The 14,923-nt window shown below is 39.3% G+C and overlaps 1 protein-coding gene across 1 annotated transcript in view; it reads right to left on the bottom strand.

Moving 5' to 3' along the window:
- Nucleotides 1-1,313: 1,313 nt before the first annotated feature.
- Nucleotides 1,314-14,923, bottom strand: part of LOC138028814 (N-alpha-acetyltransferase 50-like) — a 14,859-nt gene continuing 1,249 nt past the window's right edge. Inside the window, exons 3-6 of the mRNA XM_068876439.1 lie at nt 10,605-10,647; nt 9,924-10,043; nt 8,548-8,614; nt 1,314-1,703 (exon numbers count right to left, since the gene is read on the bottom strand). Of these exons, the coding sequence (XP_068732540.1) occupies nt 1,556-1,703; nt 8,548-8,614; nt 9,924-10,043; nt 10,605-10,647 (378 nt within the window). The 3' untranslated portion in view covers nt 1,314-1,555. The remainder of the gene's footprint in view (nt 1,704-8,547; nt 8,615-9,923; nt 10,044-10,604; nt 10,648-14,923) is intronic.

The raw sequence follows: 14,923 nt of genomic DNA on the forward strand, positions 1-14,923 counted from the left end.
GAAGGCAAAGAGCTTTGTGAGATTGGTTCAAGGGTTTATGTGCTGTGTAGGTTATCTCATGATTTCAAGTGCAATTTGGACAAAATGAGCGGGAGTAATTTTTTGAAAAAGCAATAAAATTTCTTTCATCATTTGCCAATCAGAATGCATGGTTTGTTACTTCTCATTTACACTATAATTATTACCTCTTTACAGAGTTGTTACCTGAAAACTGAAATTTTCTCAGCCATTCAGAATGAAAAAGAGGTTATTTTCATGGGATGAATGATCCTCTCACTTAACTAGAAAACTGAAAAAAATTCAGGGCTCATAAGGAAAGCGAATCTGACATCTTTTGATACTTGTGCAAAGCTGGAAGAACAGAGATTTCAAACCATATTTGATTGGAATCTTTCCCCAAATTTTCTTGTCACATAATTATAAAAAAAACCTGACAATGCTGCTCAGAACCAGTGTCTGCAGCGCAACGATGAAAGTAAATCATCGGGCAAAGCAACCCACTTTAAAGCCTGACCATAGACCCTAAATGACTGATTGCAGAAGCTTTTATCATTAATTTTTCATTGTGTCTTTGTAACATGAATTAATCAGCCTTTGCAAAGAATTTCTGTTTGTAGACCCAGTAGCAGCCAAAACTGAAAGCCTCTGGAGGCATTCACTTTAAAACAAACCCTTTTATTCAACCGCACGCCTAGTCCAGTTTTTCAACATAAGGTGTGAGGGAATAACATGCCAGACCATGCATACCACATGAACAAAAAAGTCAGGCACTCATGAATAGGTTGTCATATTATCCTATTCCAAATTTCTTCCATCAACATCCTTTAACCTCTGCTTGGATGCTTCAAGCAATTCCAGGCCACAGATATGCCAGCTGCTCTAGAATCCAATACCAGTCTTCAACTAGGGGAGTGACCTGGGCTCCAGGGGAGGTGAAAATACAGATTCCCCTACTTTTGACCATTTTACAGCAGTGTGCTCAGTTACCAGGCCTTTGAATAAAATTGAGGCTGGAGTTGACTTTATTTTGATACAAACCTCACTGCTCTTCTTAAGTAAATTAAAATTCATTATCATTACAACAACATGATTTACATAAGAAAAGGAATGAGGTTTGTATCAAAGCAAGGTCAACTTCAGCGTCACTTTGATTCAAAGGCCTGGTAAGTACAATGTAAGCACACAACTGTAAAATGATCTATTCTCCATCACATATAAAGAAAGTAAAACATAAACAAAACAATTCACTCTTATGGACCAATCATGACATCAGGGTCAAGTTGTACAAAATTAATCCTGGTTCACAAAAGTGAAAAAAAAATTTCGTTTTTAATAATAATTATCATTACATCATAATAGTTCCTAACGAGAAAAGCAGAGATTTTGCACTTCATAAATCAGTCTGTCATAAAAAGAGCGCTTCAGGTCTTACTTTGTTCCTTTCCATGCCAGCACAACATTATTCATGACAAATAAAGGTTCTGCAACAGTGCATCCTCAGCTTTTGACTACTCTCCTTTCGCACAAAAAATAATTCTTCCGTTGTAAACAAGTTTCACTCCTTCTTATTTTTTAGAGTTTTCTGCAACACGTGTGCATCTGCTGGTTCAATGTGCTTGTAATACTGTTTCTTTGTTTCTATTATTTCAAATCCAAATCCTTTGTAAAATCCTATTGCTCCTTCATTACTGACTTGAACATGTCTGCAATAATAAAAAGAATACTCCCTTTGAAAAGCCAGTAATGGAACAAAATCCAACATGCATAATTATCATGGCGTTGAGAAAATTTGACACCTTTTCCTTCTTCCATAATACTTACAGAGAAAAGAGAAAATATGAAAAATTATTGCATAGTCTATCGGGAGGCCTCAGTGTCAGTGGCTAGTGGTGGATATTTACCAAGCCACAAACCACTTCAGTGAATTGTTAGTAATTGGTGTTTACCACAGAAGTGAATAGTGCTTTCCACATAATCTGACTGCCTACATGTAGCTCAGAGGTGAATGACAAGTACATGTACTATTATGGAGAAAAACAAAATGCTTACTTTGGTAACCGAATAGCAAATTTTATCAATGAAATCGGCTGATTATTCAACTTATATGGTTTATTAAAACAATAATTTTATTCACCTCAGTGTCAGTGAAGGTGGTGAATATTACCACCACTTGGTGAATAACGTTACAGGTGTAAGTATTGCTTTTTTTTTTTTTGATGGGTGACCATAGCATTATCTTGCTTAGTTTCAGCTACAGGTTTAGGGTTAGGGTTAGGCTAGGGTTAGGGTTAGGTACATGTACTTCTAGCTGATTAACATTTGTTAGGTTTGTCCTACAGAGTGAAAGGGAATGTCACAAGTTCGTATGTCACCTTCAACGACCACTTGTTTACATGTATCCTAAAATTCAATTAGAGGCATTGGGAAGTTTTCCACACTTCACACATTATTTCCACATATTTTCCACATTATTTCTCAAAGTTAACAAACTCTGAAGGGGATGGGGAGCTTATAACAGCAGGAAAGGGAAAGAAGGAGCAGGGTTGAAAGAGGAATTTATAGTCCAGTAAAGTAATACCTAATCATAATAACCCATTGACCCCTGGGAGTGAGATTTTACTCGTCAACTGGAGGCATTTGAGGTGTCAATGGGTGAACACCTGACTGGCAAAGTTTTTCAGTGCTCAATGTTGCAATCGCTGATGTTGCGCCATGCTGGTGGTGACTTTTTCAGTCACCAGCATGGCAACTAAAATACTTGAGCTGGCGACCAAATCTGAAAACTTAGTGAACAGGTTTGGTTTTTTTCCTGAAAGTCTAGCACTGTGTTTACTTTTAATGCAAGTTTTGGATTTCACGGTCTGCCATTACTCACCTTCAAAACTGACCAATTGACCTCAGATGGTTGGATTTAGGGAAAAAAGGTGTCATTTACTCACTAGCTTAAAATCTCTGCACGTAAATGCTGCTTATTATATAGGGCAAAACAAGAGTTCAGCCGCATACCGACGCATTGCATTCTTCACCTAGTGAGACATCATTTTTTTTCTCCACAAGCCAGCTCTCTCTCAAGATTTTAAACAGGAGCAAGGATGGCATAGTCGGTTAGTGCACAGCCTTGGTGCAAGAGGTCCTGAGTTCGATTCCCGGATCTCACATCCTTGTTACAACTTCTCTCCTTTCCGTGTAGCTAAGTAGCTTTAAATACCCATAAAATGGAGCACTGATGGAGAGGAGGGAGTAAAATGAGCGCACCCTCAATCTCAGGTTTGTCAGTTGAATTACTGTTAAGAGTAATCGATGTTAAATGTGGTTACTTTACTTTTTTTTTTCTTTTTAAAGCTAGTAATGGCAGACCATTAAAAATTAATAGGAAAATTCTTCTTAAAATAAACAGGTGTCTTTTTGAAATCAAGACTGTGACTAGTTAATCCTCGGGAATCCAATTCAGTTCATCCAAAAACATCACGAATTTCCAGCACTCAGCTACATCTTCTTTAATATCAAAGGCTCTCCCTCCAATCACTTGTTTACAAAGTCAGAAACACAGCCATAAAATAAATAGTCTTCTGTTCATCAGCAGCACAGACAAACAGGATAACGAAGGAAAACTAACATACAAGCAAAGGCTTAAAATTTTGTGACCGATCGCCACACATCGTATCTTGTAGCACGCTGAAAAAATTTAATGCTGGATAAGACACGACAAAGACATTAGTTTTGAAATCCAGAGAAAAAGAAGAACATTGATGTTTTGGTCAAAGTAACATTTCAAGGATCATACAATTTGTTCCTCCAACACAGTGCTGAAGAAAAATGTTCCATTGTTTAGCTCGGGCTTTAAGGTAAATACACCAGTGTACCCCTTGCAAAAGGAGACTGATAACAAATCCAATCCAGATTGTTAGGTTTTCCCTTGGGTGCCCTGTACATTGTGGGTCATGTGATCCATCATAATATGGGTGTACACAAGCTTTTTGTTTTTCATTAAATTCTTGGTTCCACCATCTTGGTGATAGGTTTTTTGGGATTGTTTTGATCAAGCACAGGCGGTAGATGAAGTAGGTTAGAATTTGGGCATACACAACAGGAAAATATGCCAGATGAAGTGCTAAGTACAAGTGGAAATCAAGCCGAGTGTTAAGTATTTATGAGTCAATGAGTTGGTGCAGTTACCCTAACCCATAAAATGAAAGCTAAAATTTGAGAGTGCTTAGGCCTACCGGTAATCACTGAAACAAGGGCTTAGGCTTAAGCAATAAATTATTGCTATAATTATTGACTGAGTCTCATTGACTCATGACTCATTGACTCGTTGACTCCTAAAACAGGCATCCTCAATCAAGCCATCAGCAAAGTGACAAAATAATTTTATGTGGAACAGATTGGGCGACCTACACCAAGCAACTAGACTTTTATGTCCTTGCTAAAAGGGTTTCCGATGCTAAAACAAAGAAGGCAGTTCTGTTAAACAAATCGTTCAGGCAGAGCAGGAGCTACATGTAAGCACTCAAGTCAATAAACTCGACCCATCTAACCAAAGGGGACCAGAACCTTCACCTAAGTACTTATCGAAGCAACAGGGTTCGCAGGGTAAAGACAGGAAAGGCTTGTTACTGTTGCACAGGCTCTCACCATCCAAATAAGTGCCCATTTAGCAAAGAGCACTGCTTTATTGTGGTATTGTTGGACACACACAGTGAGCACGCCGCAAAAAACAGGCCGCTAAGAAAACAGTTGAGGCTGGGGTAAATGTAATGAAGGGTGCAGACAAGAAAGTGAAGGAAAGTATGGTGAACTCTACCATATAGCTGGTAATTCAAATATTAGGAAACCTATTACCCTAAAGGTCTCCCTGGAAGGAAGAGAAGTGCCCATGGAACAGGACACAGATTTAGCAGTGTCAGTTATGAGTGAGGGGTTGTACCACAGGTACCTACGTCATGTGTCCCATTGACGCTACATTGAAGCTGCATACCTACACTGGGGAGGTAATGAAACCACTTGGGTTTTGTGCTGTTACAGTTGAATACAATGGACAGTCGAAGGAGCACCCAATGTACATGTATGTAACCAAGGGTGAAAGACCCACCCTTTTGGCAGAGAATGGCTGAAGTCCATCCAGCTGAATTGGCCTCTGTTTCAGTTAGACACTGCTGATATTGCTCCTGCCTTGCAAGAAGTCTTGAACAAACATAATATTATCGTGTTCTTTGATTAAGGCACAACTCCACACTAAAGAGGGTGCAAAGCCCCAGTTCTGGAAAGCTCAGCCATTGGCATTGCCTCAAAAACCTGCTGTAGATGAGGCATTGAGAGAACTGGAAGCAGAAGGGGTGATCAAGAAAGTAGAAAGCAGTGAGTGGGTGGCCCCAATCCTAACCCCAGTGAAGAATGATGGCAGTGTGTCAGGGTGTGTGATTATTTCAAAGTCACTGTCAATCCACAATATTTTTAGAAGTTGATGAGTATCCTCTTCCTTGCATACAGTGTAGATGATATTTATGCAAGCTTTAATACGTGGAGGCAACCTGTTTAGTGTCCTTGACCTTCGTCATGCTTATCTGCAAATGGAGGTGGAAGATGAGTCCAAAACCATTCCTCACCATGGCCTTTACCAGTACCAACGTTTACCTTATGGTGTGGCTCCCGCACCAGTAATGTGGCAGCGGGTCATGGACCAAGTCTTGCAGGGGTTTTCTGTTATTTGGATGATAATTATCATGCTTACTGAAGGCAGTCTGGAGGAACACCCTTAGCGGATGGTTACTGTTTTGCAAAGGCTTGACGAGTATAGCTTGAAGGCTAACTGGGAGAAGTGCAAATTTCTTAGAAGCTTTGTAGAGTATTTGGGACATGTCATCTCATCTGAAGGTCTGCACCAGTCCCCTAAGAAAGATGCCTAAACAGCAAGACGTCACACAGCTGTGTGCTTTCCTGGGCATGGTTTGGTACTACTCCAAATTCTTGCCAGATTTGGCCACTCACCTATCTCCACTCAAAGTGGTCCTGGGAAGCTGAGGGAGATGCTAGCTTCAACAAAGTAAAAGGTATGCTGCTTCAAGACAAAGTCCTGGTACATTATGATCCTTATCTGACTCCAGTACTACCTACTGATAGCTCCTCATATGGACTTGGTGCAGTCCTGTCACACTGCACTCCCCACGGACAAGAAAGACCCATTTCTTACGCATCCATCCACATTGTCACAGACCAAGAAAAAGCACTCACAGAGAGAAAGAGGCTTTGTCTTTGGTGTGGGGTGTGAAGAACTTTCAAAACTACTTAGAGGGTCACCACTTCACCCTTAAGTTACAGATCATCAACCGCTGAAATACATTGTGGACCCGAGGAAGGCAGTACCCTTTATCGCAGCAGCTAGGCTTCAGTGCCAGTGTCTGTTCTTGGATGTCCTTATGTACAATAAGTTCAGAGGGACCAAGCAGCATGCTAACTGCGATGGCCTAACTCGTCCGCCCCGACCTCAAGCACCTGCTGACAAACCGGATGAAGTGGCTCAGATGTTTCATGCCTCTGTGACTGAGACCCTTCCTGTCACCAAACAAGAACTACGGCTGCAAAAAAGGAGGGACTCCATTCTGTCTTGCAATCTTAAACTTGCGGAGGCAGACCGGCAGACAGCGGCGGAAGTCCGCCCCAACCTCATCCATTATGCCCATCATAGCAGCCACATCTCAGTCCATCACAGAAACCTGATGTGGGGAAGTAGAGCAATATTGTGCCAGCCAAATTGAGAGAGAGAGAGTTCTGGAAACACTTCATGAAGGGGGCATCTCGTGGGCTCGGGGCTCCTGATCAAATCTTATCTGACAATGGACCACAGTTCATGTCAGGGGTTTTCAAGTCGTTCGTGAAAGAAAATGGTGTTCGACATGTGACAGGCACACACCCTCCCATCCAGCAACCAATGGCCTAGCAGAAAGAATGGTACAGAGCTTCAAGAGGGCAGTGAAGGCTGACAAGTCTGGGTGAACCTTGCAGCACAAGCTTGACACATTTCTCTTAGCATATTATTGTTCAACATTGCATGCCATAACCTGGCGCAGCCCTTCACAGATGCTCTTGGGTCGAAGTGTGAAAACTCGGCTCGATCTGATCAAACCTGATGTTGTGCGGGAAGTCAATAAGAAGTTACTCCAGTCAAATTCCTACCTGCCAAGGGCCTTTGACATTAAGCAGCCATTTGGGTGCAGAATTTCCACAAAGGCCCCAAATGGGTGCAGGGCACAATTGCTGAGTGAATTAAGCCCCACTGTGTACCAAGTGAAGGTGAACGACCAGACCTGGAAGTGTCATGTAGAACAGCTTCACGGCAACCTTCATCCATTTTCAGCCAGAGCAACTGGAGATTGTGTGGTTCCTGCAGCCATAGTCCTCAGCAATTCCTCGGAGGTAGGGCCTAAGCTGGAGGAGCCAGCACCCCCAGAAGTGATACCAGACGAGGACATACATTCCTCTGGATCTGACAGGCAACATTATTTTGACTCCAGACAAGGAGCCTGTTTTCTAGCCGAGTTGGAAGAGTTATCAAACCACCTCAGCGATGTTTGTGACTGAACTGTACGCTCACTATGAACTGTTAGAAACTTTGGACACTAGTTTTATTGAATTTATTCCCGTTTTGTTTTTTATCTTACATGTAGTCTGTACCCTGTATATTTTATAAATTTGTCGAGGAGGAAATTGTTAGGTTTTCCCTTGGCTGCCCTATACATTGTGGGTCATGTGATCCACCATATATCTGTGTAAACGAGGTTTTCCTTTTTCATTAAATTATTGGTTCCGCCATCTTGATACTCTGTTGTGTTTATTGTGAATACATCACACAACCAATGTGCCAGCTGACAGTTGGTGTCAGGGGATAGAGCCATTGTATAATTCCATATGGGCTAACACAAATCATTGGTTATGCATTGGCCAAGCCATCATCAGTGTGTTACTCAACACACTTTGGCAAATAACATTACAGTATTGTCCATACAATGTAGCATTTCAGGGGTTTCAATAAAATAATGAAGTTGGCGGCCAGTTTACTGTAAGATTTTGCAAAAACTTGTTTACTCCAGGGTCTAAAATCTGTCAAAACGCTTTTCCTCATTTGCGCTTTTTCAATAATTGCAAAATCAACATCACAGACACCAGTGTGCTTGTGTGGGGATGACCAATTTTTTTCCAAATTTCGAAAAACAAATGAGCCTGCCATCAAAGGTGACTGAAGAGTCAAGACAATATTATTATTGTTTGACAATAAAATTACGCCTGTGTGAGTGACATTTGCATTTTAACTTAATTGAAATGTGACCGTAATTTTTATTATCAATTTTATTTTTGGTCCTGCAATTTGATTTTTCCAGCCGTTTTAAACCAGCCAAATGAAAAATTGGTCTGTAAATGCGACCCGGCCCTTACTTCAATTAATCTTTTTAGTGAGGAAAACAGCTGACTTCTCTGAGTAAAGTAGCCGACACTTTTTATTAGCTCTTTGTACTTATTGCAACCAATGATATCTACAATAAAGATACTTACAAATAGACATTGTCTATGTTGCCATCCCTGTCACACCATTTCAAAACATGTTCAAGCATAGTAGTTCCTAACAAATAAAAATGAAAGTTCTTCATTTTTGGAAGCAAATGGAGGTCCAAAAAATATTTAACAATGTTAAACACCTTTAAAACAAGCCCATCTCTTAAACCTATTAGATAATCCCCACAAACTGTTTTTTAAATGTGTGAGGCATGAACATTTAATAACACCATCTTAAAACTGGTGAATGCTATGCCCTTTTACTGTACATCTTTTGGCTCCCAAAATGCAGTATAAAAGGATAAGGATAAGCAGTCTAAACACTTTACTAATGAAAGCAGGCAATGGAGTCTTTGCAGATCCTAAAAATAATATTATCACTCCTCTACAAGATTAAACCGCGATCTCCCCCCAACCAGAGGAAGAAGATCGACATGTACACTTGTTGAAAAGCTGTGCTAATACAGTCAGGGCTCAACATTAAAAAAAAATCCAGTCACAATTTGGCAACAAGATACAATGTGCACAAGTTCCAAAATCTTATTTGCAAATTGTATTTATTTATTTATTTATTTATTTATTTATTTATTTATTATCATTTGTTTTGTAATCATGGGTCATCTTGCTGTATTGTGTTGCCTGAGTGGTTTAACAAAACAAAATATGAGCCCACAATACATGTACAATTATGTGTGTAAAGAAACGGCTGAAAATGGCAAATGATGAAGGGAATGGCATTGTGCAAGTAACGTGGCAGCCAATTACACTACATTTTTTGCCCCATATCATCACATTGACTCAATTCATGACAAGAAACAAAACAACTTTCTTGTTCCTTTATTGATCTTAGCAATTGTTTCGTAGCGTCAAAGTGACAACTGGTAACCCTTTCATTTCATAAAGGTGAAAACTACATGTGCAAAGTATATTCTAGTTGCCAATTTTGCGACTGATCCTTCAGATATTTTTGTTCTGCCATTGACAGTTTACATTCTAGTTTCTTACTCCTTTTCTTAAGGCAGTCCTTTAAATAAGCAAAATAGCTTCCTGGACTGCCTGCCAAATGTATGATAATTACATGTAATTTAGTACTATAATTTATAAAAGCAAATAAAATGAACTGAACTGAACTGAAAATGAACTGAACTGACTTAGTCACAAATGAAAACAATTCCAAATGCCACTACATGTACACTGTATATTGGTCACAATTTCCAAGCCCTGTTACATGTACTATTGTGGGTTTAATCGAGGGTTGACACATGAATAGATTGATTTGTCATCAACTACTGGTACGTAGCAGAGAATGTGAACTGACTGATGATAAAAAAGAAGAAAATGTTCTTACACATGACATTAGATTCTTGTTATCTTACCAATTCCAAGTCTCCTGTAAGGGGCTAAACATCCTAGAGTCATAATGTAAAGTCGTCTGGCAGCCTCTGATTGATCAATTCGACAGCAAACTGCACCAACTACAATGTCATTATAATAAGCTGAAGAGAAGGTGAAAAAGCAAGGTTCAATCAAACAGTTAACACAAGTACCAGATAGTATTTACCCATGTACAAGTCAACCTCTTACATATGATTGTTTAGAATTTAGATCCAAGTTTCAGCTACATTTTTAAACAATTTGCCTTTTTGTTGATTTTATTTCTTTCTTTCTAATTGTTTTTATTTAGCAATGATAACGGGCTTGGAATTTTTTTCTTTTTTAGCTATGGTTTTTAAAAAGAGCTTCCACTCGATCTACTAATCAATGCAGCTGCAAAACACCATCAACTGTCTGTAAAAAAAACTCAATAAAATAATTATTATTGTGAGGTTATCAACTTCAAAATCAAAGCTCCAAAATACAGCAAACAGCCTTTTAAAACAGGCTGTTCAGAATGTTTGACTTTCAATTATTGTTTCTTTGCCCAATGCTTGCCACACCGACACATGTTGAGTTTCATTATAATCAAAACAACTTTTTCTCCACTTCTTAGACCTTTCAAAGTACAGTAATTACTAAATCAGAGCATGTGGTTTACTCATTTTTATGAAACTAAATACCTACTTTTGCAAGTTCTCCAACTTCAAGAATATCCTTGTAAAACTGTGAAACAAAAGACAATTATCAGATCCCAAACACTTCTCTAGTGAAGTGAATTACAGGGGTTAACCCATTGAACCCAGCAGCCAAGCTCCCTAACCACTGAGACACTGCCTCCTTTTCACATGACAAGGTACCACGTTGGCATCATTAGGTAAAGAAGCTAATATCTTCCAGCACCCGATTGTACACAATCTCATCAACGTTAATCCAGGATCAAAAACTAGCCAAAGAGTTTATTTCTCTACTCCAAAATGTTGTTCAACACTGATATTCAGCAAAACTTTACATTAAAAGAAGTCATGCAATCTTCAAAAACAAAAATAACAAATGGGTTAAAAATATATTTTCCTTGATAGTGTCAGTCAAGGAAACGTTACAATGTACATGCAGACAGCAATCACAAGTTTCAACACTACATGTATCACAAAGTCATGCATCAAAAAGCACTCTTTTTTGATACATTCACATGAACTCTTTGGTCATGACACAAAAAACAAACACATCAAATCACAACTTCTAGAATTTAAATTGACAGCTGGTTTGAGTAGAGTGAATGACTGTTGACACTCTCAAAATGGACTTTTCTTACAGTAGGTTTGAAAGAATGTCTTTAACTACTGTACTTCAATTTAAGGAACAAGGAGCCAACTGGAGTGAACTACAACTACAATGTACTCTGAGTGAAGTTCCTGGGATGCTTTTCGTTGGCTGTTAGTACTTATTGAAACCACTGCATTCTGAACAAGTATTTGCCAAACAACACACCATGAACCCCTTTTGCGTAACAGTTGTAAATCATCATGACAACAGACTCCTCAATACACCCTGGCCTTTCCAAAATTCTAGGAACAACATTGGTAGCTGCTGAACAAGACTGAAGAAAGCACTATGCTTTTCAAAATGATAATGTTAAGGACGGTGCCTACTAATTAAAGATATTTTTTCCCCGGTGAGTGATTATGCAGGAAATGTAGGTCTTAACAAGTGTTATTGAAATCCAAACAGAAAATTGGGGATAACCACGCATTTTTCAAAGATAATTCATGAATAATATTTGTCAAAAGCTTCTTTCTCAAATTGAAGCTTAATTATCTCTCAAAAATGCATGGTTACCCCCAATTTTCTTTTTGAATACATGTACCAAGAGTACTTACTAAGATCTACTTTCTCCGGATAGTTTTAAACTGCGCAAAAATATCCCTGCATTAGTAAGCATCGGCGATAGGAAATCCGAGTACCTGGAGATGCGCAGAACATATGCGCAATAACAATAGTAGGCACCGTCCTTAAACAATCCACTAATAATAATTATTGCTCCCGCAGTGAGTGAGCCTGAAGCAAACAAACGAGGCAGCTCAAAAATCAGGAGGACACATTTTTCTTCGAAACGCAAGGGATTGTGGTCAAAGGCAAAAGGAATTGTGGTTATGCACGAATGGAGGAATTAAGATGCATGGTATATATGATCTTGTTACACAGAAGATATGCCCCACCTCAATACAGGCAGGTGACTATGTGGTGGCCCAACATGAATTCTATGCCCCTGTAGATAGTTTATCCCGTCACACAACAAAAAAAATAAATCTGAAGTCTTTCAATGAAAAAGTCCAATAACTTGGAATGTTTTAGGAAACAATTCTTTTTCAATTCTCAGGTCTGTGCAGTACATTATTTCTGAGTTATTAATTTTGTTGAAGTGTTTCACTCAACTTTATAGAGTGGAGATGCCATGTGGTCCACCAACATGGCAGCTGGTAAACTTCTGGAGCCCACTTTGTGAGGAAAGTGCTTACTTTCACTCATGAGACAAAATACATGTACATGTCTAAGAATACATCTCCTAATACAACCTCGTTCCCAGGGTCTCTCTTCTCTCATTTCTCAACGACAATGGAGGCAGAGAAGAGAGACCCTGAGAACAAGGTTACTCCTAATGTACTTGACAGGCTCAAAGTGTTGAGATTCAAAGGGATCATAGACTTTTTTTCAACCAAATAGTTTTGTATCATGATATCAGGCAAGGCGACAACTAAATTCAGAAATTCAAAATACTGTATTTTCAAAACGAAAGATTTCACAGAACTGGAAAATTGATTAGATAAAAATTTAGCAGACCTTGTGATTTTGATTTTAGAATTTGATGACATCACTGTGAAAACCATGTATTGTTCTCTTTCTTCTCTCAAGTGGGGTCCAGTGGGATCCCGTCCAGTGAGGGAGTCCATGTTGTGTATTATCCCTACTCAAGACCTATTGAAATCTCCCTGCAATTCCACGCATGAACCGTCATTAACTTACCGCAAGTATAATAATTATTGAACATACCATCTTGTAGGCATTATGCACTAGTCAGTGGAAAGCCCCGCACCCCATACCCGGGGAATGCAGGGCATTAGCGGGGGATTTCAGCGGTTTTGGACTGTCACTTTTGCCACGGTATGCGGGGTTTTCGACAGCATTTGGCGCAAGTATCGGCGAGCGGGGACCTTGAGCAGGGCTTAGATGGGGATTTGCATTTTGACGCCAACTTGAATAGGCACTGAAAGATCACTGGGAGAGCATACTGTCTCAAAATGGCGGCTGAGTCAGTTAAATTCTGGGTTCAATCTGTACAAATATTATCATTTCTTGTAGTGGAATTAGACAAAGATTATAGTTATGCTTGATTAGCAATTTATCTATAGCGTTGACCTTTTGTTTCCGTATTTCCATTGGAATGCAACGCGAACATACGCATAGAGGGTGACCTTGACACTACTTTATGATTTTGTGAGATGAACCTTGAAAATGTTACCTCCAATGGGTTTCGTCTTTTTGAGTTTCTACATCACCACGGTCTGCGAAATGGCGGAACATGCAAGTTCCTACCAAGGACTCTTTCAAAGGTCTACCGTAGTTCACTAGATTTTTAATTTTCTTTGCTATGGTTTTCAGAGAAGTTTCAAAATTTGCTACCAATGAAGGGTTATTTCGAGAGATTATCAAGGTAAGAGAGAGAATACCCCCTATAGGCTTTCTACCAAAGGTGATCCCTCTTAAGTTGTTTTTAGACATGGTCCCCATTTCTTCCGCGGATGTTACTCGCACATTACGCGGACGTTTTCGAGGAGGATTTATGTTTCGTTTCTTTTAGTTTCAAATCGAAGGAAAACCTTCAACGCTGTGAGGGTTTCTTCTTTGATATTTTAATTACAAGCAAAGTAGCTTCGGCTCTCGCTATGTTTTAATACATTTCGAAAATTTAATAGGAGTTTAAATAAGAGACACATTTGCCCTGCACAAACAATAACAACTGAATGAACGGCAGAGGAATGAGTAGAAACACGAGTGCTAAGCGAACATTCACCGAAACACAGCGCAACCAGATGGTCCAAAGTGCAGATAGACACTCGCCGCTAAGGCGGCAAAAAGCAGTTTAAGGAAAAATGGCAAGAACGCGAGAGCGGCCATGTTGGTGTTCCAAAACAAAAGAATGATGGCCATGATGGTGTATCAAGCTAATCGTCTGGGATTTGAACTCTATTTGTATGCAAATACTTTCTTTGTTTCAGTAATCCAATATAGCTGCTGGTCACGTGAGTGAAAACGTTCCACATAGGGAATTACTCTCTTACCTTGGTAATTTCTTGGTTATTTGCAAAATGTAGCTCGATTATGAGGCCGTAAAATTTTGGTAATAAGCCATTTCCTTAGTGAAATTTGTATAGCTCTTTGAGAATTGTTGTGATAGTGAACTGTTGCAGTCAGTTGAGTGTACTTTAGATTGGGTATGCTTATGCATAGAGGGGAAATAACAAAAGAAGCTTATCTTTACAATTCATTTGTCAAACAGAAATTTTTGCTCGATTATGCTCGTCAAATGCATGTTTGGACTTATGTCGTTGTTATCTTAATGGTTTTGACACCAAGGAAAGAGTAATTTCTGACGTTTGAATAAATTAGTCGGAATTATTATTCTGACGGCATGATTGAGAGGTTTGCGGGTTGTTATGGGATGTGCTAGGAATATGTAGGCTTTGCGTGGGAGATTTAGGTCATTCTAGGTCTGTCAGTCATCGCGTTCGCTCGATTTTCTTTTTCTTTTGTAATTTTTGTGTGAGAGAGTTTATCTTGTAATGTATTTTTTGTATATTGATCAGTCGTACCCTTTCCTCGGGGTCTTGTGCTGCTCCATTAGAGGAAGAATACGTTTCCACGTATTTTTTGGCCACATCTAAAGGGTGGTTTTTTAGTGGTTTTTCGTATCTGGCGTAGCACTGTTTCTATTTCCTAGAAA

Source organism: Montipora capricornis, chromosome 13 (assembly GCF_036669925.1).
Source record: "Montipora capricornis isolate CH-2021 chromosome 13, ASM3666992v2, whole genome shotgun sequence".
Taxonomy (NCBI): domain Eukaryota; kingdom Metazoa; phylum Cnidaria; class Anthozoa; order Scleractinia; family Acroporidae; genus Montipora; species Montipora capricornis.